The sequence below is a fragment of the Giraffa tippelskirchi genome, chromosome X (assembly GCF_054371585.1).
Source record: "Giraffa tippelskirchi isolate mGirTip1 chromosome X, T2T-mGirTip1v1.2.pri, whole genome shotgun sequence".
Taxonomy (NCBI): domain Eukaryota; kingdom Metazoa; phylum Chordata; class Mammalia; order Artiodactyla; family Giraffidae; genus Giraffa; species Giraffa tippelskirchi.
Window position 1 is genome coordinate 93,480,561 of NC_137289.1, and position 25,670 is coordinate 93,506,230.

A 25,670-nucleotide genomic window follows, 5' to 3' on the forward strand; every position below is an offset into this window, starting at 1 on the left:
GGCCTTTTTGCTTAAAAGACACAAAACAGATTTTAATTTAGAAAGGGTCTAGGACCATGAGAATAGGCCACCCAATCTAAAAACTTTCCAGTGAGGTCTGTATTAGCCAGTGGTAGCCAGTGGGCTGAGAGATTGGGAAGGAGGGAGTGTTGTTAGGATAGTGATAATTCAGTTGTATGCTTCCAATTTTTAATATTCTGTCATTAAAAGAAAGGTTTCTTGTTGTTTAGATCAGAGGTTGATAAGGTGTGACCTGTGAGCCAAATCTAGCCTGCCACTTGTTTCTGTATGGCCTGCAAGCTAGAATGGCTTTTAACATTTTTAGTTATATGTTTAGTGAAATGTTCAGTGAATTTGAAAAATGAATAGTATTTCATTATATGTGAAAATTATATGAAATTTGAATTTTAGTATGATAAAGTTTTATTAGAACAGAGCCACGATCATTTGTTTATGTACTGTCTGTGGTTGCCTTCATACTACAATAGCAGATTTGAGTAATTGCCACAGAGACCATATGGCCTACAAAGCCAAACATATTTGCTATCTGGTTCTTTACAGAAAAAAGTTTGCTGGACCCTGGTTTAAACTCCCTTCCCAATGTGGCCTTCCCATGCAAGATGATTTCTACCCAGGAGGTTTGAAATTTGTTAACATGTCTGTTAACATTAAAGTGGGTAAGCCTGTTTCCTGGCAACAGGGATAACTGTGGTTGACATAGAAATACTTTACTGAGTGACAGGCACCTATCTAGGTAAATATGTATTTTCTTCTTTTTTCTTTAATGGTTTTTGAGAGCTCCAGACTACTCATCTGATCACAGGGGACTCATGAGTCACACGATGTGTCTTTTAATTTTTAAAAACAAGCTTTAAAATGACTGAGATGAAGGCAGGCTTATTTTTAGAAACTACAGAAAAGTTCACCTACTTCAACTTCTGGTATCTTTTTTAGAGACAAAGGAGAAGCAGTAAAATATGTAGGATATGTTCTTTTTCTTCTGATTATTTTTTGTTTACTCTGTTCAGTATTTATGGTTTTAGTTACTGGACTACTCAAGAAATACATTTATAATGTTTATGACTTCTGTTTAAGGGATAGTTTGGGAGGTTCTTTGCCCACATGGGCAGGAATTGATCCTTAAGGATGAAAGAAGTGTGCTACTCTGGTCTGACTAGTGGCCTAACTCAAACGTCTCTCTCCATTAATGGCTCCGAAGGGTATTCCTGAAAGTCTAAGGGAGCTGGACTTTCAGATGCTCTTTTACTTAAGGATTACTTACAAATACCATCATGGATTTATCTTCCCTGATTTTTATCTCAGTCCTTCTTGAACCTGTTTACATTTTCATTCTGTTCCACTTCTTGAGCTGATGAGTTCTCTAAGTTCCCTAAGCATTGCTCAAAGTCCTGCTTTCTTTTTGATAAAATTGCCTATAGGTTACAGGGAGTGCCCCTTTGTTACTTTAACTTTGTGATTGGGTGAATAAAGTCAACAATTTCCACACTCTTCTTCATTCTTATCGATCTGTTTCATTCTTGTAGAGCAAGATTTCTCAGCCTTGACAGTATTGACATTTTGGGCCAGATAAATATGTGCATTGCAGGATATGTAGCAGCCCCCTTGGTGTCTATCCCCTAGATGTCAGTAGCAACGCCCCTTGCCAGTTGCAACAACCAAAGATGTCTCCAGATAGTGCCACATTGTCCCAAGGGAACAAAATTGCCTTCAGTTGGAAACCACTGCTTTAGATATTTGTCTTTGTCTTTTCTAAACTGTAAGGTTTGGTGCTTTGGAGACTAATTTTATAAATACGGAGGCTTCTATATCCAATTGATTATATTGTGCTTTTCTGGATTTTTTCCAGCTCTGGTTGATGTCCATCTTGAACAACAATGACAATCACTTTCATAGTTTCAGTTTTTCAGGTCAGCTGCACCGTTTGTGAGTGACATGGGGAACAAATACCTTGAAATCTTAGAAGTTTTTTCTAATTATAAACGTCCTGTGTGTACTGTAAAAAATGTGGAGAATGGAAAAAATTGGAAAGAATGTTTGTCACTCAGAAAACTTCAGTGTTATTGATGCAACTAATGTCAGTAAATTGGTTTGTGGCCTTCTTATTTTCTATATATTTTATTTCATAGATGCAATCTTGCTATGAAACTAATTTTATACTGTTTTTTCCACTTAACATTTTAACATACACATTTTTTGTATATCATGTTTAAATAATTGAATGAAATACCATAATATTAATATACTTTATTCCCTTTTTGTTTGATAGCTAGATTTCATTTATTTTTATTAGGGAGCTTTAATGAACGTTTTGTTCATAAATCATTTTCTGTGTTTTGGATTATTTTTCAGACATGGATGTTGGAAGTAGAATTCCTGGATCAAAGGGTGTGGATATGTTTAGCCCCATAGATAGCACTCAATTGTGGCTCTTTGCACTGACCATGCATTTCTTAAGTATGTCTGGTGGGCATATAGAAGGAAAGGAAAGGGGTATGTTTGAGTTAATCACTTTTCCTGCCCCCTGCTCTTCTGTGGAACATTAATGGGGAGTCAAGTAGCCACCAAACCACAGACTTAGATTCTCAGCGCCAAGTAATCCTACCTGGGTTGACTTCTGACAGTGCTCCTTTAAGAAGGAGTTTCACCCAAGGAAGGCATTTACTTTATACAATTGTATTTTGCCTGGCTTACAGCACTTAAGATAAATCAGAATCCTGTTAATCATTTTGAGTGAGATTATAGTAGGAATAAGATCTGAAAACTGCCTTCAAATTACTGTTCTCAAGGGTCCAAGGTGAGGGCTGGTACATATTGCATTTCTGCCAAAACAAAGGAATACTCATTGTGGGAGGTAAGGAAGAAAATAATGCCTTTGTAAAGTCTGCACTGTGAATAGAAGACTAGAATATAAACAGCTGAATAACGTATCCAGATGTAAGACAATGAGGTGCTTTGCACAGTACTTATTTATGGATTTACTTAGCAAGAAATTTTATTCTAAAGTACTTTTTAAAGTGTGCCTCCAAGTGAAGTTTCACATGTTGTTTTAGGGATGGTCAGAAGCAGAATCTGAGACTGTATTTGAATGTACATGATTTGTTGAGGGAGTGCTCTCAGGAGAAACTAATGAGGGAGCAAGGACAAGAAGGTAGGGAAGAGGAAGGAGCTAAAGTGAAGATATGGTCTTAGGAAAGTCTAGCCTTAGCCAGTTATGGTTAGGGGCAGGTGTAGAGCAATTACTGGCTGCTGGCTGCCCCTGGGAGGGAAACAGAGTATAATTTCCCTGGCGGGACTCCAGCCCTTGGGTAAGGGGACAGCTGTGAGCCATTAGCAGCCAATAGGCAGTAGCTGGGAGATGGGTATGCTAGCTAGTAAAGGAGATCTGGGTGGGGCATCTTTTACTCTTTCTCATGTTTACATTGTGCAGTACACTGTGCTGAGACCTGGGGGTAAAAGATGAATTTGACATAGTTACTGCTTTGAAGATGGTTGTGGTCTTGTGGGAGGGCTGACCATGTAAAGAATATTTACAGTGCAAATGAAGAGCATTTTATGTGGACTGAAGTATGTATAGAGAGAACCTCACTGAGGAGATCCAACAAATGAGTCAGACCAGGTTGAGAGAAAATGGGATGGTCCAGGTAAATAGGCAGGGTACTATAGGCAGAGGGAAGAGCCCTGTCCAAAGGCTGGCAAGTATGAAACAGGATTATACATTCATGGAATCACATGGGGCATAGCATGTGCAGGAGGTAGGGGAGCAGCAGCTGATGAGATCTGACAAATTGAAGCTGGAATGCTGTGGACCTCGAAGGCCGTGCTCAGGAAGCTTGGGCTTAGAAGGGGCAGCATTCCTGCTGTTAACTCCCTAGCCTGCCTCAGGTCTCAGGGTCAACTTGGAGTGTGCATTCTCCATATACCTGCCAGCTGTGCTCTGCCCTCTGGTGGCCATGAAGCTCCAAGTATGTTATTTAAACATTTCTGGTGGCTCAGGCAGTAAAGAGTCTGCCTTCAATGCCAGAGACCAGGTTCAATCCCTGGCAGGAAGATCCCCTAGAGAAGGAAATGGCAACCCCTTCCAGTATTCTTGCCTGGGAAATTCCATGGACAGAGGAACCTGGTGGGCCTCAGTCCATGGGGTTGCAAAGAGTCAGACACGACTGAGTGACTAACACTTTGACTTTGAGCCCCAATTTCCTCATCTGTAAAATGGTGGTAATGATATTTATAGAACTGTTGTTGTTCTATAAAGTTGATTAAAAGTAATAAAGACAGATCTAAAGGTCCGTCATGGAATTATTATGCTGATATTTACTGTTCTTTGTCATTTTTCTGTAGTAATTAAAACAGCAGTGATCACTGAAATAGATCAGTGGACTTTAACAGCCCAGACCCCCAAATTTGCTTGCTTTGTTTTCTTTAAGTTATAAGCAACCCAGTTTCCAGGACTGGTGTTATTGGTGTTAATCTGTTTCCTAGGCTCTTTATTGATAATACAAGATTTTTTGGTTTCCATCTATAACAAAAAAGGATTGTTACTGTATTAATTTAGAAAGTACCATATTTGGGAATTCCCTGGTGGTCCAGGGGTTAGGACTTGGCACTTTCACTGCTAGGGTGTGAATTCAGTCCTCATGCATGTCTCATAATTTTTTGTTGAAAACTGGGTGTTTTAGATAATATAACAATTCAGTACCGGCACCCTGCTGCCTGCCCTCAGGGCTCTTTATTATTTGCTTATTTACTCTTTTAGTGACTGGCTGCATTATTTTACTGAAGTCTTTTTGCTCTCCCCATTTGCCTGAAAGTGTGTGTAGTCTCTCTCTGTCTCTCGCTCTCTCTCTCTCACACACACACACACAAGGATGCTTAAACCACTGGAAGTTTTATTTAAAGACGTTAGTTTTCCCAATATAGGAGCTTTCTGTAACATTCCTTGGCACTGAAATACTGGATTTCATTTGTCTGGGCTTCGCTGGTGGATCAGAAAGTAAAGAATCCACCTGCAATGCAGGAGACCTGGGTTTGATTCCTGGGTTGGGAAGATCCTCTGGAGAAGGAAATGGCAACCCACTCCAGTATTCTTGCCTGGAGAATCCCATGGACAGAGGAGCCTGGCAGGCTACTGTCCATGGGGTTACAAAGAGTTGAATACAACTGAGCAATTAACACTTTGACTTTTCTTAGCATTCCTTGCAATAGATGTAACTTTAAGTTAGGCTAGTTGTTTGTCAGTTGGGAACCAGGGAGAAAGCGCAAAAAGGGGGAAAAGGGCAGGCAGAAAAGCAAAGGGTTGTGCTTTCAACCGTTTTTCCTTTTTGTACTTCTTTTTCTTGGGGATAGTCTTGATCACTGCCTCCTGTACAGTGTCACGAACCTCCGTCCATAGTTCTTCAGGCACTCTTATCAGATCTAATTCCTTGAATCTATTTCTCACTTCCACTGTATAATCATAAGGGATTTGATTTAGGTCATACCTGAATGGTCTAGTGGTTTTCCCTATTTTCTTCAACTTAAGTCTGAATTTGGCAATAAGGAGTTCATGATCTGAGCCACAGTCAGCTCCCGGTCTTGTTTTTGCTGACTGTATAGAGCTTCTCCATCTTTGGCTGCAAAGATGATTATATTATCAATCTGATTTCAGTATTGACCATCTGGTGATGTCCATGTGTAGAGTCTTCTCTGTGTTGTTGGAAGAGGGTGTTTGCTATGACCAGTGCACTCTCTTGGCAAAACTCTATTAGCCTTTGCCCTGCTTCATTCTGTACTCCAGCGACAAACTTGCCTGTTACTCCGGGTATTTCTTGACTTCCTACTTTTGCATTCCAGTCCCCTATAATGAAAAGGACATCTTTTCTGGGTGTTAGTTCTAAAAGGTCTTGTAGGTCTTCATAGAACTGTTCAACCTCAGCTTCTTTAGCATTACTGGCTGGGGCATAGACTTGGATTACTGTGATATTGAATGGATTGCCTTGGAAACAAACAGAGATCATTCTGTCATTTTTGAGATTGCATCCAAGTACTGCATTTCGGACTCTTTTGTTGACTATGACAACTACTCCATTTCTTCTAAGGGAGTCTTGCCCACAGTAGTAGATATAATGGTCATCTGAGTTAAATTCACCCACTCCAGTCCATTTTAGTTTGCTGTTTCCTAAAATGTCGACATTCACTCTTTCCATTTCCTGTTTGACCACTTCCAATTTGCCTTGATTCACGGACCTAACGTTCCAGGTTCCTATGCAATATTGCTCTTTACAGCATCGGACCTTGCATCTATCACCAACCACATCCACAACTGGGTGTTGGTTTTGCTTTGGCTCCATCTCTTCATTCTTTCTGGAGTTATTTCTCCACTGATTTCCAGTAACATATTGGACACCTGCCGACCTGGGGAGTTCATCTTTCAGTGTCCTATCTTTTTGTGTTTTCATACTGTTCATGGGGTTCTCAAGGCAAGAATACTGAAGTGGTTTGCCATGCCCTTCTCCAGTGGACCACGTTTTGTCAGAACTCTCCACCATGACCCGTCCGTCTTGGGTGGCCCTACACAGCATGGCTCATAGTTTCATTGAGTTAGACAAGGCTGTGGTCCATGTGATCAGATTGGTTAGTTTTTTCTGATTGTGGATTTCAGTCTGTGTGCCCTCTGAAAGAGAAGGATAAGAGGCTTATGGAAGCTTCCTGATGGGAGAGACTGACTGAGGGGGAAACTAGGTCTTGTTCTGATGGGTGGGGCCATGCTCAGTAAATCTTTAATCCAATTTTCTGTTGATGGGCAGGGCTGTGTTCCCTCCCTGTTATTTCAAAATGGCAAAATGGTTGTCTGAGGAGGCCTTACAAATAGCTGAGAAAATAAGCAAAAGGCAAAGGAGAAAAGGAAAGATATACCCATTTGAATGCAGAGATCAAAAGAATAGCAGGGAGAGATAAGATAGCCTTCTTTGGTGATCAATGCAAAGAAATAGAAGAAAACAATAGAATGGGAAAGACCAGAGATCTCTTCAAGAAAATTAGAGATACCAAGGGAACATTTCATGGGAAGATGGGCACAATAAAGGACATAAATGGTATGGACCTAACACAAGCAGAAGATATTACGAAGAAGTGGCAAGAATACACAGAAGAACTGTACAAAAAAGATCTTCATAACCCGGATAATCACAATGGTGTGATCACTCACCTAGAGCCAGACATCCTGGAATGCGAAGTCAAGTGGGCCTTAGGAAGCACCACTACGAACAAAGCTAGTGGAGATGATGGAATTCCAGTTGAGCTATTTCATATCCTAAAAGATGACGCTGTGAAAGTAAGTAAGTGTTAGTCACTCAGTCGTGCCCGACTCTTTGCGACCCCATGGACTGCAGCCCACCAGGCTCCTCTGTCCCTGAGATCTTCCAGGCAAGGATACGGGAGTGGGTCGCCATTTCCTTCTCCAGGGGATCTTCCCAACCCAGAGATTGAACCCAGGTCTCCTGCACTACAGGCAGATTCTTTACTGACTGAGCTACAAGGGAAAAATGCCGCACTCAGTAAGCCAGCAAATTTGGAAAACTCAGCAGTGGCCACAGGACTGGAAAAGGCTAGTTTTCATTCCAATCCCAAAGCAAGGCAATGCCAAAGAATGCTCAAACTACTCCACAGTTGCACTCATTTCGCATGCTAGCAAAGTGATGCTCAAAATTCTCCAAGCCAGGCTTCAACAGTACGTGAACCGAAAACTTTCAGGTGTTCAAGCATTTAGAAAAGGCAGAGGAACCGGAGACGACATTGCCAGCATCCGTTGGATCATCAAAAAAGCAAGAGAGTTCCAGAAAAACATCTGCTTTATTGACTATGCCAAAGCTTTTGACTGTGTTGATCACAACAAACTCTGGAAAATTCTTAAAGGGAATACCAGACCACCTGACCTGCCTCCTGAGAAATCTCTGTGCAGGTCAGGAAGCAACAGTTGGAACTGGACATGGAACAACAGACTGGTTCTAAATCGGGAAAGGAGTACGTCAAGGCTGTCTATTGTCACCCTGCTTGTTTAATTTATATGCAGAATACATCGTGAGAAACACTGGGCTGCATGAAGCACAAGCTGGAATCAAGGTTGCCGGGAGAAATATCAGTAACTTCAGATATGTAGATGACACCACTCTTACGGCAGAAAGCAAAGAACTAAAGAGCCTCTTGATGAAAGTGAAAGAGGAGAGTGAAAAAGTTGGCTTAAAGCTCAACATTCAGAAAACTAAGATCATAGCATCTGGTTCCGTGACTTCATTGCAAATAGATGGGGAAACAATGGATACTATGACAGACTTTATTTTTCTTGGCTCCAAAATCACTGCAGATGGTGACTGCAGCCATGAAATTAAAAGACACTTGCTCCTTGGAAGAAAAGCTATGACCAGCCTAGACAGCATATTAAAAAGCAGAGGCAGTACTTTGCCAACAAAGGTCTGTCTAGTCAAAGCTATAGTTTTTCCAGTAGTCATGTATTGATGTGAGAGTTGGACTATAAAGAAAGCTGAGCACCAAAGAATTGATGCTTTTGAACTGTGGTGTTGGAGAAGACTCTTGAGAGTCCCTTGGACTGCAAGGAGATCCAACCAGTCCATCCTAAAGGAAATCAGTCCTAAATATTCATTGGAAGGACTGATGCTGAAGCTGAAGCTCCAATACTTTGACTATCTGATGCAAAGAACCAACTCATTTGAAAAGGCCCAAATGCTGGGAAAGATTGAAGGTGGGAGGAGAAGGAGACAACAGAGGATGAGATGGTTGGATGCCATCACCGACTCAATGGACATGAGTTTGCGTAAACTTTGAGAGTTGGTGATGGACAGGGAGGCCTGGCGTGCTGCAGTCCGTGGGGTTGCAAAGAGTCAAGCATGACTGAGCGACTGAACTGAACTGAACTGTGCTTTCAAAGATGGGACGTGCCTCACTTCTTTCTTCAGCCAGCCTTGTCTCATGCCTTTCAGCCTTGGCCTTTGATAGCTCTACCTTTGTAACTGCTTTTCCTTTCTTTCTCAGATATCTCTTATTGGGGATCCCTGACTGATAATGACCCTGTGGCTGCCCCTCTTTGGGTGGTTGAGGCTCTTGCCAGTCCTATACCATTCATCCTCTGCAGCTTAGATTTCCTCCTAAAGCTCGTATGTGGCCTCACCCAGTCTTTGACACACTGTGTATTGGGGAGAATTTGATAGAATTCTTCTCCCACCACTCTAGGTCATTTGAGAATATTCTTAACAAAAATAATTTGATTTGTGTAATTCACCTGCTGCTGCTTCTTGAGCAGTGTTGACTGCCCTATGGGATGGATGTGTGTGTTGAGTATTTATTCAGTGTTGCCTTCTCTTTCCCAGGATGCTCCAGGATGAAACGCCATAGAAGTATCAGCAGCAGTGACAGTTCAGAGGACAGTGAGTAGAACCAGCCAATAGCTGGTAACTCTGTATCTATAATCCTTGAGAGTTTCTTTGACTTGAGAACACGCTGTTTCATGCTTCTTTCAATGGGTTAAAAAATAATGTTTCTAAGAAGGAAAGCTTGGGGTACCATTTTTCTTACTTGTTTAAATTCCTTTGGACATAGGTAAGTTAGATGAGAGAAATTGGTTTTGTGTGGCATATAGCATTTTGTTTTGCACTTTTTATTTACCCAGGCAACAAAAGCCATATCTACAAATGGGACAGTGCTTTTCTAGAAAGAAAAGGGTGAGAGCATAAATTGTAGACCCTACAGTTTTATTTTAGCTGAGGTACTAAGTGTTTGGATGAGTCATCATTTGTAAAAGACAACAACTTTATTAACAGTAGCATTTGGGAAAATGCTGAAGGATAGGCAGATTACTTGCTCCACATTTTTCATTTTTTCAGTTCCTTTTGCAGATACTTCTTCTCCAGATGGAACATAAATTGTCTTGTTGTAAATTATAATGAAGTATGATTATACCAAATTGAATCTCCTCAGTATTAGCATTGTTGAAGCTTTTGCACCCTGGGATGTCACCTATAAATGTCATTAGACTCCTTTATGAGGCTTTTGTGGTTGCAATTTAACTATTTTCTTCAGTGATATGAGGTCACTGTGCTCTTCTCCATCATATATTTCACATATTGTTGGATGACATTTAGTTATAATATCAGGTAATAAGTCTCAGTATTTTTTCTAATTATCTTTTACAGATCCTTCCACTTCCTCTACTTTTGCCTCATTGTACAGGAGCAAGTCAAAAATGCCAAATGAACGCAAGAAGCCTGCCGAGGTGAGATCAGATATTAAATTTTTAGACTTAAAAAGTTAGACAGCTACCTTCTGCCTACATATCTACAATACCCAGATCTTAAAGATGTGAGGAGTAAACTATGTTCCAGTCGATAGGCTTGTATTTCTAATGAAAACAAGTCTATCTACTTCTTTTTTCAAGAAAGATTCCATTTTATTTTTCTTTAGGAAAACAGTAATCTACACTCTGCTTTCATTTTGGTAATGACACCTAAGTGCCTGGCTTTAGAATATAAATCCTCCCCTAGCCAAGAAGTCAGAGTAAGCCAGAGAATTGGGATGGAGAATTGGGATGCACCAAAAGTGCCAGTGATCTGGCCTATGATAGGAAAGAGCTAAGTTGGTAAGTGGAAGGCAATGCAGAAAGGGTAGACAAGGAAGTCATTGATAGAGAAGGAAAAGACTGGGTTGGAGATCTTTGGGGCTATGGTAAATGTTCACAGCCTTCAGGGCACTACCACCAAGCCAGGAAAAATGGCCCAGTCCTTGTGAGGCTGGTCATCTTCTTCCTCAAGGGCAGCAAAGTGCCAGAGTTGCGCTTGGATTTGGGAATAGTTGAGTGGATCTTACAGACTTTCCTCTGTGATAATTAAATGATGAGAAACTGATCTTGCCTATCTTCACTTCTATAAGTAGTCTTCCTAGGCTGCAAAGGAAAAGAGAATGTATTAGTTAACTATTGCAGCATTATATGTTATCACAAAGTTAGTGGCTTAAAGCAGCACACATTTATTATCAGTTTCTGTGGGTCAGGAGTCTGGCTGCAGCATGACTAGATTCTCTCTGTTCAAGGTCTTTCAAGGCTGCAGTCAGTATGCTGGCTGGGCTATGTTCTCATCTGGAAGTTTGACTAGGGAAGAATTTGTTTCCAAGTTCATTCAAGTTACTGGCAGAATTCATCTTCTGGCTAGAGTATTAAGAGGACCCTGTTTGTTGTCGTTGTTGGCTTTTGGTAGAGGACCACCCTCCACTCCTAGGTTGCTTGTAGTTCTTTGCCATGTGGCCTTCTCCATGGGTCCTCTCAAAACACAGTAGCTTACTTTGAAATCCAGTGAGGGAAGAGTCTTTTACTCCAGTCTGACTGAGCCTTATATAACATTATCATGAGAATGATGTCCCATCATGTTTGCCATTTTCTGTTGATTGGAAACAAAGCCAGGTTCCATTTGACCTCATGGAAGTGTGGTAGGGGGCAGGCATTGCTTTCGGGTGTCAGAGCATTTCTCCCTTTCTCAGAGGTCACTTTTCCATCTTTTGCCAAGGATCTTTCTGGGCACAGGAGACTGTCAGTGTGTATTTATATGTGTCTGTGTCATACAGAAAAACTTAGGAAAAAATACACATAAACAGGAGCAAAACAAATTTTCCATCTATCCAGAGGAGGCTTTGACTGCAGAATTGATGAGAAAGAAACCTTGCTACTTTCCCATTTAGGACAGCCAGTCCTAGAACGTAAAGTGACTCAAGAGCTTTGGGTCGCAAGGCCTGCTGCCTCCAAGTTAGAATATCATTCTTTTGCAAAAGATAGAAGACCTGGGCTACTGGAAGCAAATTTTTTTCATTTATATGCCCCATTCTGTTACAAAAGAAAGAACCTGATATTGTAGAGCAAAACCAGCCTTTGGCATTAGAAGAGATTGATTCCATGTTTCGCTGGTTTATTTCATCTCTCTGAGGTAATTTGTTTTGTTGTTATAACATGGACATTATCACATCTACCTCTTATAGGTTCCATTTATTGAAATTTTATGTGCTAGAGCTTTATATTAGATTGTCTGATTGTTTCCCGAAAGTAAGAAATTATAAAAATATTCTTAGATGCTTCCATCATTTAAAATTTTTATTTAATAACTTATTTATATCTGTATGAATTCATGTATATTTATTTTATACTTTGGGTTATAATCCAATACTACATAATATATCGTGTTGCCAAAATTAGTCTGTAATCAGTGAAATTATCTCTTAATTTTTCTCTTTTCAATTTCTATTGATTTCTGCTCTTATATTTATTATTTTCTTCCTTCTTGCTTTAGTTTTATTTTACACTTTTTTCTAGACTCTTGATGTTGATGCCTAGGCTTTGAAAGTTTTCCTTGTTTCTAATATAATAATTTTAGAGCTGTAAATTTCCCTTTAAATACTGCTTAGCTTCACCCTATTAATTTTGGTATGTTTATTTTTGTTTTCATCCATTTCAGTATTTTTATTTTCCTTGAGACTTCCTCTTTGATATGTGTGTGATTTAGAAAAGTGTTGCTTAGTTTTCAAGCATTTGGAGACTTTTCTTGCTATCTTTCTGTTACTGATTTCTAGTTTGAGTTCACTTTTGTCACAGAACATAATCTGTATGGTTTTAGTTCTTTTACAGGTGTGAAGGTTTGTTTTCTGGCACAAGATATGGTTTATCTTGATGAATATTTCATGGGCACTTGAAAACAATGTGTATTATGCTGCTGTTGGGTACTATTGGTTGATGGTACTCTTCTATATCCTGACTGATTTTCTGCCTAGTAGTATTATCAGTTGTTTAGAGAGGGCTGTAGCAGTCTCCAACTGTAATCAGGATTTGCCTCTTTCTCCTTTCATTTCTATCAGATTTACTTTGTGTATTTTTAAGTTCTATTGTTAACTACATACATATTTAGGATTACTGTACCTTCTTGGTGAATTTAGCATCATGTAATGTCCCTCTTTGTCTTTGGTAATTTTGTTTTTCCTGAAGTCTATACTATCTAATACCAATATTGTTTCTGGCTTTCTTTTGATTCATGTTTACATGGTATATGGTATATTTTTCCATCCTTTTGCTTTTAATTTATGCATATGATTTTTATTTGAAATGAGTTTCTTATATAGTTGGGTCATTTTTTTACTCTTTAAATCTCTGTCTCTTTATTGGCATATTTAAAACATTTATATTTAATGTAATTTTTATTATGATTTGGTTTAAGTCCACCATTTTACTGTTCTTCTATTTATTTTCTCTGGGTTTTTTTTCCTCTTTTATTTTCTGTCTTGTGGATTACTTGAATATTTTTTAGAATTCCATGTTGATTTTTTTTTCTTTTTTTTGGCTGTGGCATGCAGCTTACAGGATCTTAGTTCCCCAACCAGGGATTGAACCTGAGCCCTCAGCAGTGAAACCAAAGAGTCCCAACCACTGGACCACCAGGGAATTTCCCCCATATTGATTTTTCTGTAGTGGCTTTAGGATTTAAAGACAAATATATCTTTGTGTAGATTTTTAGTGGTTGCTCTTGAGAAGCAACCTTTTAAAGAGAGGACCATCTTCCAAAATGACTTATCAGTCTACTGTTCTCTACATTTTATACATACTATTTTGAGTGAAGTAAAGGAAGGCTACCACCACTTAGGTTTGTTTATCCACCCCCACTTTTATCATATAATTATTTAAATATTTTCTCCACATACATTGAGAACTACATTAGACAATGTTAGAATATTTGCCTCAACCATAAAATATTATTATAAAATTCAAGAGGAAAGGAGTAGTCTATTTTATTTGCCCATATTTTTATTCTCTTGTTCTTTCTTTATTGCTGATATTCCAACTTACTCCTTTTGTTTCCTTTCTCTATGAAGAACTCCATTTAGCTATTCTTTTAGGGGAAGTCTGCTAGTGATAAATTCTCTTAATTTTCATTCATTTGAGAATGTCTTGGTTTTGCCTGAAGGATATTTTTGCTTGATACAGAATTCTGGTTTGACAAAATATTTTTTTTCAGCACTTGAAAAATGTGCTAGTTCCTTCTTGCCTCCATGGTTTCTAATGAGAAGTCTGTTCTCATTCAAATGGTTGCTCTCCTGTAGGTAATCAGTCATTTCTTTTCCAGTTGCCTTCAAGATTTTTCTTCATCTTTACTTTTCCAAAGAAAACTTTACAACTCCATACTTGGGCATAGATTTCTTTGGATTTATCCTGTTTGAGATTTGATTCTAAGTTATATTTTATAATCTAAGTTTATATCTTCTGCCGAGTTTGTGAAATTTTCAACCATTATTTCTTCAGCTATTTTTCAGCTTCACCTTTTTTTCTCATCTTCTTTTGAGACTTCAGTTGCTTGAATGTTAGATCTTTCGTTATTTTCCCACAGATCCTTGAGACTCATTTTTCCAGTATATATTCTTTCTGTTGGTTAGATTAATTTCTTTTGTTCCCTGATTCTTTTTTTTGGTAGGTAAAAAAGTTTTATTTACTTACTTAAATTTCTCCTAAAATATAAAAACCTGAATGGTTTCCTGAATTGCAGCTTTAGGCAGTAAATAAAGGTCAATGCAAAGAACAGTAAGCCCCAACTTTCTGTAGCAGCTTTTTATTTTTCCCTGAAAAAGAGAGTCCATTTTCCTAAAGAGACGTTCATTCAGATGAGACATATACAAGGTTTTTTTGCTAAAGTGCTAAAAATCATATAATTCCTGTAACTCTAGGTGTCTAGGTGAGAATTACAACAGGAAGAAAGCATTAACTTAAATACCCAAGATCACTGCAAATCCTGCAAAGTCCCTGGTGTCTGTGATAGGAGAAGAATCTGACATGTACATACTTGAACTAAAATCTAGGCCACAGTACTCTGAAACTTCATTTACTGGTCTCTAATTCATTAATATACTGTAAGACTTACTCAAATCTAATTATGTGGTAACAAGACCTGAGAGTGTTTTGTAAAAGTTTGTTTTAGAAATCCCTAGATAAACTTAATTTGCTAATTTTCTATTCTGTTTTCTATATTTTTCTTTGTTTCATTGGTCTCCTTTGCTTTCCACAAATTCCCAAGGACAGTCCCTAAAAAAATTATTAGTCCTGTTATTTGGTTGGAGGTGAACTTTTCCCAACAGTCTTCAGGTCTGTGGATGTCCAGAGTATAAATCTGGTGAGCCACATGGGCTTCTATAGCAGCCAGGGCAGTATAGTAGGGTGCAGTCTGACCGCTCTTCACTCCCACCAGGCTCAGTGCCCCCAGCAGGCCACACTGAAACCACTGAGCCACTTCTTGGTGTCTTCACAGAACTTCAGTGCCGTGGACTAAAGCCCGATCAAAGCATCATCTCTCTTATTCTGATGGGCATAGATAGTATTGTATATTAGAGTCCACATAATTCCAGAAAAATAAAGAGGAAGGCAAACAGATGGATCACAGGAGCCCTTGATAGCAGACAACCCAAGTAATGCTCCCCAATTAAATGCCAATCCCAAGGCTAACTGAGGCAAGTATGTAATTCCTTTCTTTAGCGGGTAGGTGATGACAAGAAGTAGGGATGCTGCTCCAAGAGCTGTAGTAATTCAGACACAGAAGAATGCCCAGGGCCAAGGTCAGCTGTTCCCCAAGAAAAACAAAGAATCAAAAAGTTGAAATATCTCCAGCAGCTCTTGGGCGACTTGCTGTTCTTGTAACCTTTTTATCATAGTCCTGGTCCCACATGTCGTTAATAGTACAGCCTGCTTCACACATCAGAACAGCTCCACTGCCAAGGAGGGATAACATGTACCAGTCTGGGAGACAACCTGGGTCCACTGCCAGACCAGTGCTCCAAGTACATGGTAAATAGAGCAGCCAGGTTCCTAGGGCCTTGTCTAACCACATGAGGCACAGGTAGGTCTGCAGAGGACAGGGCACCGAGTTCATGATCATGGCTGCCAACAGGCTCAGTGGACGCCCGCTTGGCGCCTGACTAGCTGAGGGCTGCCAGTTCGCAGCGTGGAGCCTGTGGGCCATGCATACCAGGGCCAGGGAGCAGCTGCCCGAGCCCCACAGCCACACATGCGCCCTGGCCCTCAGGCCCCACGCCGCCTACTCCCAGCATGGTGCTCCCATCCCCTGATTCTTTATTCTTTTAATTCCATTATTCTATTGAGCCTATAGTATGTATTTATGTCAATTATTATGTTCAGTTCAGTCGCTCAGTTGTGTCTGACTCTCTGAGACCCCATGCACTGCAGCCACGCCAGGTTTCCCTGTCCATCACCAACTCCTGAAGCCTACTTAAACTCATGTCCATTGCATTGGTGATGCCATCTAGCCATCTCATCCTCTGCTGTCCCCTTCTCCTCCCGCCTTCAATATTTCGCAGTATCAGAGTCTTTTCCAATGAGTCGGTTCTTCACATTAGATGGCCAAAATAACTGGATTTTCAGCTTCATCATCAGTCCTTCCAGTGAATATTCAGGACTGATTTCCTTTAGGATGGACTGGTTGGATCTCCTTGCAGTCCATGGAACTCTCAAGAGTCATATCCAACACCACAGTTCAAAAGCATCAACTCTTCGGTGCTCAGCTTTCTTTATAGTCCAACTCTCACATTCATACAAGACTACTGGAAAAACCATAGCTTTGACTAGATGGACCTTTGTTGGCAAAGTACTGTCTCTGCTTTTTAATATGCTGTCTAGGTTGGCCATAGCTTTTCTTCCAAGGAGCAAGAGTCTTTTAATTTCATGGCTGCAGTCATCATCTGCAGTGATTTTGGAGCCCCCAAAAATAAAGTCTGACACTGTTTCCATTGTTTCCCCATCTATTTGCCATGGAGTGATGGGAGCGGATGCCGTGGTCTTAGTTTTCTGAATGTTGAGCTTTGAGGCAACTTTTTCACTCTCCTCTTTCACTTTCATCAAGAGGCTCTTTAGTTCTTTGCTTTCTGCCATAAGGGTGGTGTCATCTGCGTATCTGAGGTTATTGATATTTTTCCTGGCAATCTTGATTCCAGCTTGTGCTTCATCCAGCCTGGCATTTCTCATGATGTACTCTGCATATAAGTTAAATAAGCAGGGTGACAGTATACAGCCTTGACGTACTCCTTTCCCGATTCGGAACCAGTCTGTTGTTCATGTCCAGTTCTAACTGTTGCTTCTTGACCTGCATAGAGATTTCTCAGGAGGCAGGTCAGGTGGTCTGGTATTCCCTTTTCTTTAAGAATTTTCCAGTTTGTTGTGATCCACACAATCAAAGGCTTTGACATAGTCAATAAAGCAGAAATATATGTTTTTCTGGAACTCTCTTACTTTTTCGATGATCCAGCGGATGTCGGCAATTTGATCTCTGGTTCCTCTGCCTTTTCTAAATCCAGCTTGAACATCTGGAAGTTCACGGTTCACGTACTGTTGAAGCCTGGCTTGGAGAACTTTGAGCATTACTTTGCTAGCATGTGAGATGAGTGTAATTGTGCAGTACTTTGAACATTCTTTGGCATTGCCTGTCTTTGGGATTGGAATGAAAACTGACCTTTTCCAGGCCTGTGGCCACTGCTGAGTTTTCCAGATTTGCTGGCATAATGAGTGCAGCACTTTCACAGCATCATCTTCTAGGATTTGAAATAGCTGAACTGTAATTCCATCAACTCCACTAGCTTTGTTTGTATTGATGCTTCCTCAGGCCCACTTGACTTTGCATCCCAGGATGTCTGGCTCTAGGTGAGTGATCACACCATCGTGATTATCTGGGTCATTAAGATCTGTTTTGTATAGTTCTTCTGTGTATTCTTGCCACTTCTTAATCTCTTCTGCTTCTGTTAGGTCCATACCATTTCTGTCCTTTATTGAGCCCATCTTTGCATGAAATGTTCCCTCGGTATCTAATTTTCTTGAAGAGATCTCTAGTCTTTACCATTCTATTGTTTTCCTCTATTTCTTTGCATTGATCACTGAGGAAGGCTTTCTTGTCTCTCCGTGCTATTCTTTGGAACTCTGCATTCAAATGGGTATATCTTTCCTTTTCTCCTTTGCCTTTTGCTTCTCTTCTTTTCTCAGCTATTTGTAAGCCCTCCTCAGACAACCATTTTTCCTTTTTGCTTTTCTTTTTCTTAGGGATGGTCTTGATCACTGCCTCCTATACAATGTCACGAACCTCTGTCCGAAGTTCTTCAGGCTCTCTCTCTATCAGATCTAATCCCTTGAATCTATTTGTCACTTCCACTGTAAGGGATTTGATTTAGGACATACCTGAATGGTCTAATGGTTTTCCCTACTTTCTTCAATTTAAATCTGAATTTGGAAATAAGGAGTTCATGATTATTGTATTATTTCATTTCAAATTTTCCGTTTGGTTATTCTTTATATCCTCTTATTTCTTTGCTGAAACTTTCTTTTTTTTTCCCAAATATGTTTGTAATTTCTCATTGAAGCATTTTTGTGATGGCTGCTTGAAAATCGTTGTCAGATAATTTAAACATTTGTGTCATCTCGTTGTTGGTGTCTATTTATTAGTCTCTTCTCATTCCTGGTTATTAGTATTCTGAGAAATTTTCTGTTGCATCCTGGGCTAGGTTTTTGTGGGGCGGGGGTGGGGAGTTATTATGTTAACAGACACCAAGTCTTTTTTAAATTTTATTTTTTTGTTTATTTCATTTTTGTCCATGCTGGGTCTTCATTGTTGCACAGGCTTTTTTCTAGTTGTGGAGAGCAGGGGCTACTCTTTAGTTGCAGTGTGTGGGCTTCTCATTTCAGTGACTTCTCTTACTTCGGAACATGGGCTCTAGAGCAAGTGGGCTTCAGTAGTTGTGGCTCCTGGGCTCTAGAGCACAGGCTCGGTAGTTATGGTGCACTGGCTTAGTTGCTTTGAAGCATGTGGGATCCTCCCGGATCAAGGATGAAACCCGTGTCTCCGGCATTGGCAGTTTGTTTCTTTACCACTGAACCACCAAGGAAGCCCAGACACTAAGTCTTATTTAAATCTGTTTTGGCAGGCCTCCATAATAACCAGACCAGTGGGGAAGGGGCGTGCTGACTTTTTAACACCAGTTGCAGATTTCCCTACACTCTTCATCCTAGTTCTGTTATCTCTCTAGGCAGGTAGTTCTGTTCTCTCTCTGGGAATGGGGAAGGATAACTCATTACTACTTGGCAGGGGTGGAAATCCGCACTTTGTTGCCTCCAATTATAGCAGGGAGTGGTGTGGTAACAGGTACTGTATTACTGATTTACAGTGGCGACAGTGTAGGCTACCTACCCAGTCTCTACTCATATCACATTGAGGAGGAGGAGGAATGCCTTGTTATTGCTGGGTGAGAGTGGATGTCAAAGCCTTTCAGATGATGTCATTAGTACCATAGGGATTGTTCTTTTTAAAAAAACATTTTTATCATCTTTTTTGAAATAGTCTTAGCATATAACTCATCTACTTAAAGTGTATAATTCAGGGGGTTTTAGTATGTTCACAGAGTTGTGTGGGTAACCATTACCACAATCTAAATTTAGATCATTTTCATCACCCCAGAAAGAAATACCCTATCCATTAGCAGTTAACTCCCCAGACCCCACTCCCAGCCACTGGGAACCACTAATCTAATTTCTGTTTCTATGGTTTTGCCTATTCTGGACATTCCATATAAATGGAATCATATAATATATGGCCTTTTGTGACTGGCTTCTTTCACTTAACATAACATTTTCAAGATTCATCCATGTTGTAGCATGTATCAATACTTCATTTCCATTTTATGACCAGATGATATTCCATTATGTGCATATATCACATTTTAAAAATCCATTCTTTAGTTGATAGAAATTTGGGTTGTCTCCATTTTTGGAATATTATGAGTAATGATGCTGTGAGCATTCATATTATGTTTTTAGGTGGACATATGTTTTCAAAAACACCTAGATGTAGGATTGCTGAGTCCTTTGGTAACTCTCTTTAATAACCACTTGAGGGAATGCCAGACTGTCTTCCAAAGGGGCTTCATCAATTTATATTCCCACCAGCAGTGTATAGGTGTTTGAAATTACTTCTTATTATGGGTACCAGAGACTTGGAGTTCCTCTGGTGACCTTGTTTTTGTCTCCTCTCTTGACCTTTTCCTTTATGCTTGTCCTCAGAGATTTTGTCTTCTGCTGCTCTTCTAGTATAGCTACTGTTATCATTGGAGGCTTTAGTGTGGTAGTAAGGGTATTTAATATTTAACATTTAGGATATTTAAGAGGGATAGTGTTCTCTATTCTTCTGATTACGTCTCAGTCTTAGGAGTGTGTAGTAGTCCTGTGTTGGGGAGCAAGGTTGGGGAGTGGCCTTCAGGGATAGATCATTTTGCCCCTGCCCACTATTATCCTGTCTGCCAGTAGCAGGTATCCTCTGGTATTCTCAGTCTGTGTCCTTGAGATTCTCTCTCTTGAGATTAAGGCTTTTTTCTCCCTTGAGTAACACAGGGAAGCTGAAGCTGGGTACTTTTCCCTTCCCATAGCACTAGTCAAATTATTTCAGTGCCCTCACTTGAAATCCTTCCTCTGTAGATGAAGCCTTTTGTTCAGTACGAGAGCCAGAACACTGAACACCAGCAACCCAGACAGTACCCCTGGGTGAGCTTTTTCTCCAGGCTCTCTCCCTAACTTCCCTGTGAGAGCCCTCCTAGGTTTCTAGAGAAAAAGCTTACAAGAAGGTGGGAACTCCCTACGACTACAGCCCCCAGAAACTTCATATTCTCATAGTAGTCCCCACTTGGCCCCCAGAGAGTCATCAGAATTTCTAATTTAATGTTCCTACTGTGACCTCTGCCCCAAGTAAGTAAATGCTTCTGTCCTATGTCTCCCTGCAGGCATGCTTGTTTCTCTTTGAGTCTGACCATTTGTCCTGTGACTCATTTCTCTAATGGTTTCACAAAAAATCATTAATTTGCTGCCTCTCCTGCCTTTTTCTTCTTGTAAGAATGGGAATTTCTTTTTCCTGACTCTCTACAGGTCCAAGATGAAACCTCATGTGTTTTTTTTTTAAAACTGGGAGTTAATCATTGAAATGCAGTATAAATGATCTTTTTCTCTGAGGCTTAATTGGCTGCACAGATAGACAAATATTTTCTTTGATGTTTAGTGCTTTGCTGAGATTCCTGTGTGTGCCTCCCCCTGATTTATCCTCTAGAGAAGCATTTCCTAGGGGTGTGTGAATTCCACATATGTTCAGGGGCTTTGGTACCTTCTGAAAATTGTATGCAGACTTTTAAGGATATATTTTTATGTATTTTTTTTCTGAGCTAGTAGCCTTCTGATTCTCAAGTGGGCCCCTATTCTTCAAGAGGTTTTTATTTTTTTATTTTTTTTTGACGAGGTTTTTAAAAAGCTAATTGCTGAAGAAAAAGTTCATAGTACTAGGTGACCAATTTGAATATGTTAAAAAAGCTTTCATTCTTTCTCAAAGCCTGGATATTTTCACCTAATATTAGTCTAACTGGTCTATAAAACATATCAACCTATCTTAAAAGATTGACTGTGTGTCTCCTCTAGGCCTAGAGTCTCATTTGTTATATCTGAGACTTTCATAGCAGCAGGGTGAAAACTCAAATATTTCAGGTCAACAGAATACACTGCATACTCTCAAATAGAGCCTATTCATATCATTTTACCTGTATCTCTAACAAACTTGATTATTTGGTTTTATGACCCACAGCAGATAAAAAGTACTAAGCTTGCAAATGCACACTTATTGCACCAAAAGAGACATTGAGGAATGGGAGGAAAACCTTCAAAGCAAACTTCAGTTGTCATCTCTTATGCTAAAATTGCTCAGATCTTCATGTCAGACTCAGTTGCTCCCACTCCTCCATTACCAGGATATATCAATATCCTGGTAAATACCCCTGTGTGAGGGTAAGGAGAATTATCAAACCTACCTAAGCAGCCTAAAAGTACATTACTTTTTGGGAATCAGTGTTTCAGTTGATGTCAGCCCATAGCCATCAGAAATGTCCCATTTACTCTTTATAAGAAACCTAAGAATTATTTTAAACTATCTGAAAGATATGTCCATGATTTTTAAAGCTTTAAACTGAGAAATAAGTTTCGCTTCACTGGAAAAACCACTGTGGGACATAATATCTTGACTACATTGGCTATTTTTGTTTATAGAAATTCTTTGCTAGGCTTCTTCTGCTTTGAATGGTTTATTCTTTTTAGATAACCTGAAAAGTCTCTTTTTGCCTTAAGATTTATAATTCTAAAAAAATCACTTACAGTTTATTCCTTTTGATTAGATATAGTTACCGTGTTTGCAGGTGTTTTTGTTTTTTGTTTTTTTTTAAAGCTTTTGGGGTGACACATCTGTTTGTCATCAGTTATCTATAGTTTTAGATTTAGTGACTATGAATCAAAACTGATCAATCTCTCTGCTTCATTATACATGGACCAGACAGTGTTCCCCTTTGTGTCATATAGGAGGTAAATGTTTTGGCTTTTCCTCTAAAAAATGTCACAGAAATGTTCAGACTAACTGTGCTTTAAGAAACTGCCCACTGAGAGATGTTAATGAGAACAGTAAAAGCCAAAGCTGTCCATGAAGGGCATTTTCATTTTGTGGCTCTGGCAGGTTAAGCATTGATATTCTAATTGAATTCATAGTGAGGCCTCCTTTGTTTCTGCAAGCATCTGAGAGGCCAGGATGGGCATGCACTGTTGGACTTGGCATAGCTTCTGGGCTGTATGTTAGGCTGTGAATTCCCTCTTTGACCATAAATGAGCAGATATCTGGTAAGTACAAAGTCTTTTTGTTTCAGGAACTTTTGGGGAAACTACCAGTGCATATAAAATAGGCACACAATTAAGAACTTGTAAAACTTCTAAACTTCATTACCTAGGTCAGTGTCAACATCCAGATCCCTCATTCACAATCTTTAATTTAGCCGCAAATAGCCATGTTTCATTTTGTGAAGTTTCTGCATTACCTCGTGACCTAAAGAATGTTGGTTGAAGTTCTCGATGGGGCTCTTGCTTGGGAACACTGTCTTTGGTAGTCAGACCATGCATGTTTTAGTTGAACCATGAACTACCGTCTCCTTTTACCTATCAACAATTAATTTATGGACTGGAAAAGAGAACTTTCTGCTTTTAGAACTAAAGCTGAGACTATGTTGATGATAGTAAAATAACCGCAGCTGGAGTTTATTTAGCAATTACCATGAGCCCAATACCATGCTAAAGATCTTTACATAAATTCACCTATTTAATCCCTACAACTACCCCAGTGAGGTTAAGTGTTCTTATTCTTGTTTTACAGATAAGTAAACTGAGACATAGACAATTTAGACAATAGACATAGACAATTTCCCCAAACTAGTAAGTGGTAAAACTAGTAGACCAATCCCAGCAGTCTGTCCCTAGACCCATATTCCTTTCTTTATAAAGATTTTTAATTTATTTTTAACCATTTGAAACATTTGTTTGGTTCAAATATCAAACTATGAAACAAAATACATTCAGAGAGATCCAGCTTTTGTCTCTCTTGTCTCTATTTTCTCCCCTTTTCTCAGCGTTAAATGGTTTTCTTCGTAAGTTCTTGGCTTATCTTTTTATTGTTTCTTTATGAAAATATATACAAATATGAATGTATGTGTGTACTACTATATGTGTATAAAACTGATACCTCTACCAGGATACACTACAACTATTTTGTTTGCCCATGTTTTTTTTTTTAAAAACCTTGAAAAATACCTTTTCCTACCAGAAGCAAATTCATGAGACCAGTCTGGTAAATATATTTTGTATCACTTTGCAGATATCTTCCTGAGTACTGAACTTGCATTCCTATCCCCTCTTCAGCATTTTATGTTCTGCCTCATACTTGAAATGTTTGACTTCTACAGCAAGATAAGGCAGACTCTTGCACTCTGCCTTGAGTAAAAATGCTTCTCTGGAAACCTTGAATCTGGTGCTATTTAATCTGGCTAGCTTGTAAAATTGAAATCAAGCTTACCATGTAAGTCTTTTTTTCTAAACGTGGAAGAGAAAATTACAGTAGTCATTGGATTTAGCTTTCATTTGCTTAAGAAAAATAGGTATGAATTGATTGGTATTTCTTCAGTCCCAGGTTCCCCAGACTTCACAGAGTTCCTGTTCCCTGGAGGTTTGCTATTTCTGAAGCAATGGACAAGAGCCAAATTTCATTGGCCTCTGCTTTTTCTCTTTGTCTAGAGTCTTCAAGTTTCTCTTCTGTTTGGTAAATGTGTGTATTAGTTTCCTGGGGCTGCTGTAACAAATTACCACGAACTGGGTGGCTTAAAACAACAGGAATTTATTTTCTCAAAATTCTAAAGGCCAGAAGTCCAAAATCAACCAGATTGCACCCTCCAGAAACTTTAGGGAGATTCTGTTCTTTGCTCTTCCAGGTTCTGATAGCTGTCAGCACTTATTGACTTTCGGATTAATGAATCATTCCAGTCTCTACCTCCATGGTTATATTCCCTTCTCTTCTGTCTCAAATTTGCCTCTGCCTTTCTCTTATAAAGATATTTGTTACTGGATTTAAGGCCCACCTGGATTTTCCAGGATGATCCTTTCATCTCAGAATCCTTAAATTATTTTTATCTGCAAAGATCTCATTTCTAAAGTAAGGTAACATTGACAGATTCCAGAAATTAGGATATGGACATGTTTTTGGAGTTGGGGTGGACACCATTCAGCCCACTTCTTTGTCTCTAGGCTACTTAGAAAATGCTACAGAACAGATTTTCGTAAGCAGTTATATCAAGTATGAAGACATGGTATATGGTATGTGATTGTTACTAAGCCCAAAGCATGACTTTGCAGTCAGTTGATTTATTTTGAGAAATACATCATATGGAAAATAATGAAATATTTTAGGAGGTTGAAAAATACTTGGTTGTAGTAGTCTTTCCAGACCTAAGGTAGGATTTCCCATACAACCCTGTTTCTCAGAGGCAGTAGTTGAGCACAATTGTAAATTGCCACCACTTCTTAACCACTGTCTCATTAAAGGCACTCTGGTAATTTATAGAGATGGTTCAGAGTGTTCAGCAAAATGGTGATTCAGTTTCTCCCACTGGCCACCCAGAACACTGAGCTCTGTGCAAAATATGTTAATAGATATGTCTGTGATCCTCTCTTACTTCCTTATATAAAGCATTATGTAATAAACCTCCCATTTTTGTTTCCTATAGACTTAGCTTTCTCCCCACACAGTACCCAATTAATTGGCTGGGATTCTTCATAGGAAGGTCATTTTATTACCACTTCATCACCAGCATGTTCAACGTTGGTTTTCTGTTCAGGTCATATTATTAATTCTAAATTTTCCCTAAATGAAACCAATAGGCATTTGCAGAGTTGTCCCTGCAAAGTAGCAAAAGGAATGAGTCCTTATTCATTTAAATGACATTATTTGATTATATGATTGTTCAGTCCTGTACTTTGTGAAATGTCCGTTTAAACAGACTACACCAACTGAGAATTAATTGCTTTATTGTATCATACTCTATGCTTCAGCTTTCTTGGTAATGATGACCCTGTATGCAAGACAGCAAAAGAGACACAGATATAAAGAACAGGCTTTTGGACTCTGTGGGAGAAGGTGAGGGTGGGATGATTTGAGAGAATAGCATTGAAACATGTGTATTACCATATATGAAATCAATGA

General features: G+C 39.3%; 1 protein-coding gene and 1 pseudogene across 4 annotated transcripts in view; one reads left to right on the forward strand and one right to left on the reverse strand.

The window, feature by feature from the left end:
• JADE3 (jade family PHD finger 3) overlaps nt 1-25,670 on the forward strand; it is a 148,270-nt gene that overhangs the window by 67,911 nt on the left and 54,689 nt on the right. For all 4 annotated transcript variants that reach the window (XM_081567097.1, XM_081567094.1, XM_081567096.1 and 1 more), the window contains 2 exons: nt 9,381-9,437; nt 10,203-10,282. In XM_081567097.1, coding sequence (XP_081423223.1) covers nt 9,392-9,437; nt 10,203-10,282 — 126 coding nt within the window. In that variant the 5' untranslated portion in view covers nt 9,381-9,391. The remainder of the gene's footprint in view (nt 1-9,380; nt 9,438-10,202; nt 10,283-25,670) is intronic.
• LOC145536484 (4-hydroxybenzoate polyprenyltransferase, mitochondrial pseudogene) lies at nt 15,030-24,467 on the reverse strand (annotated as a pseudogene).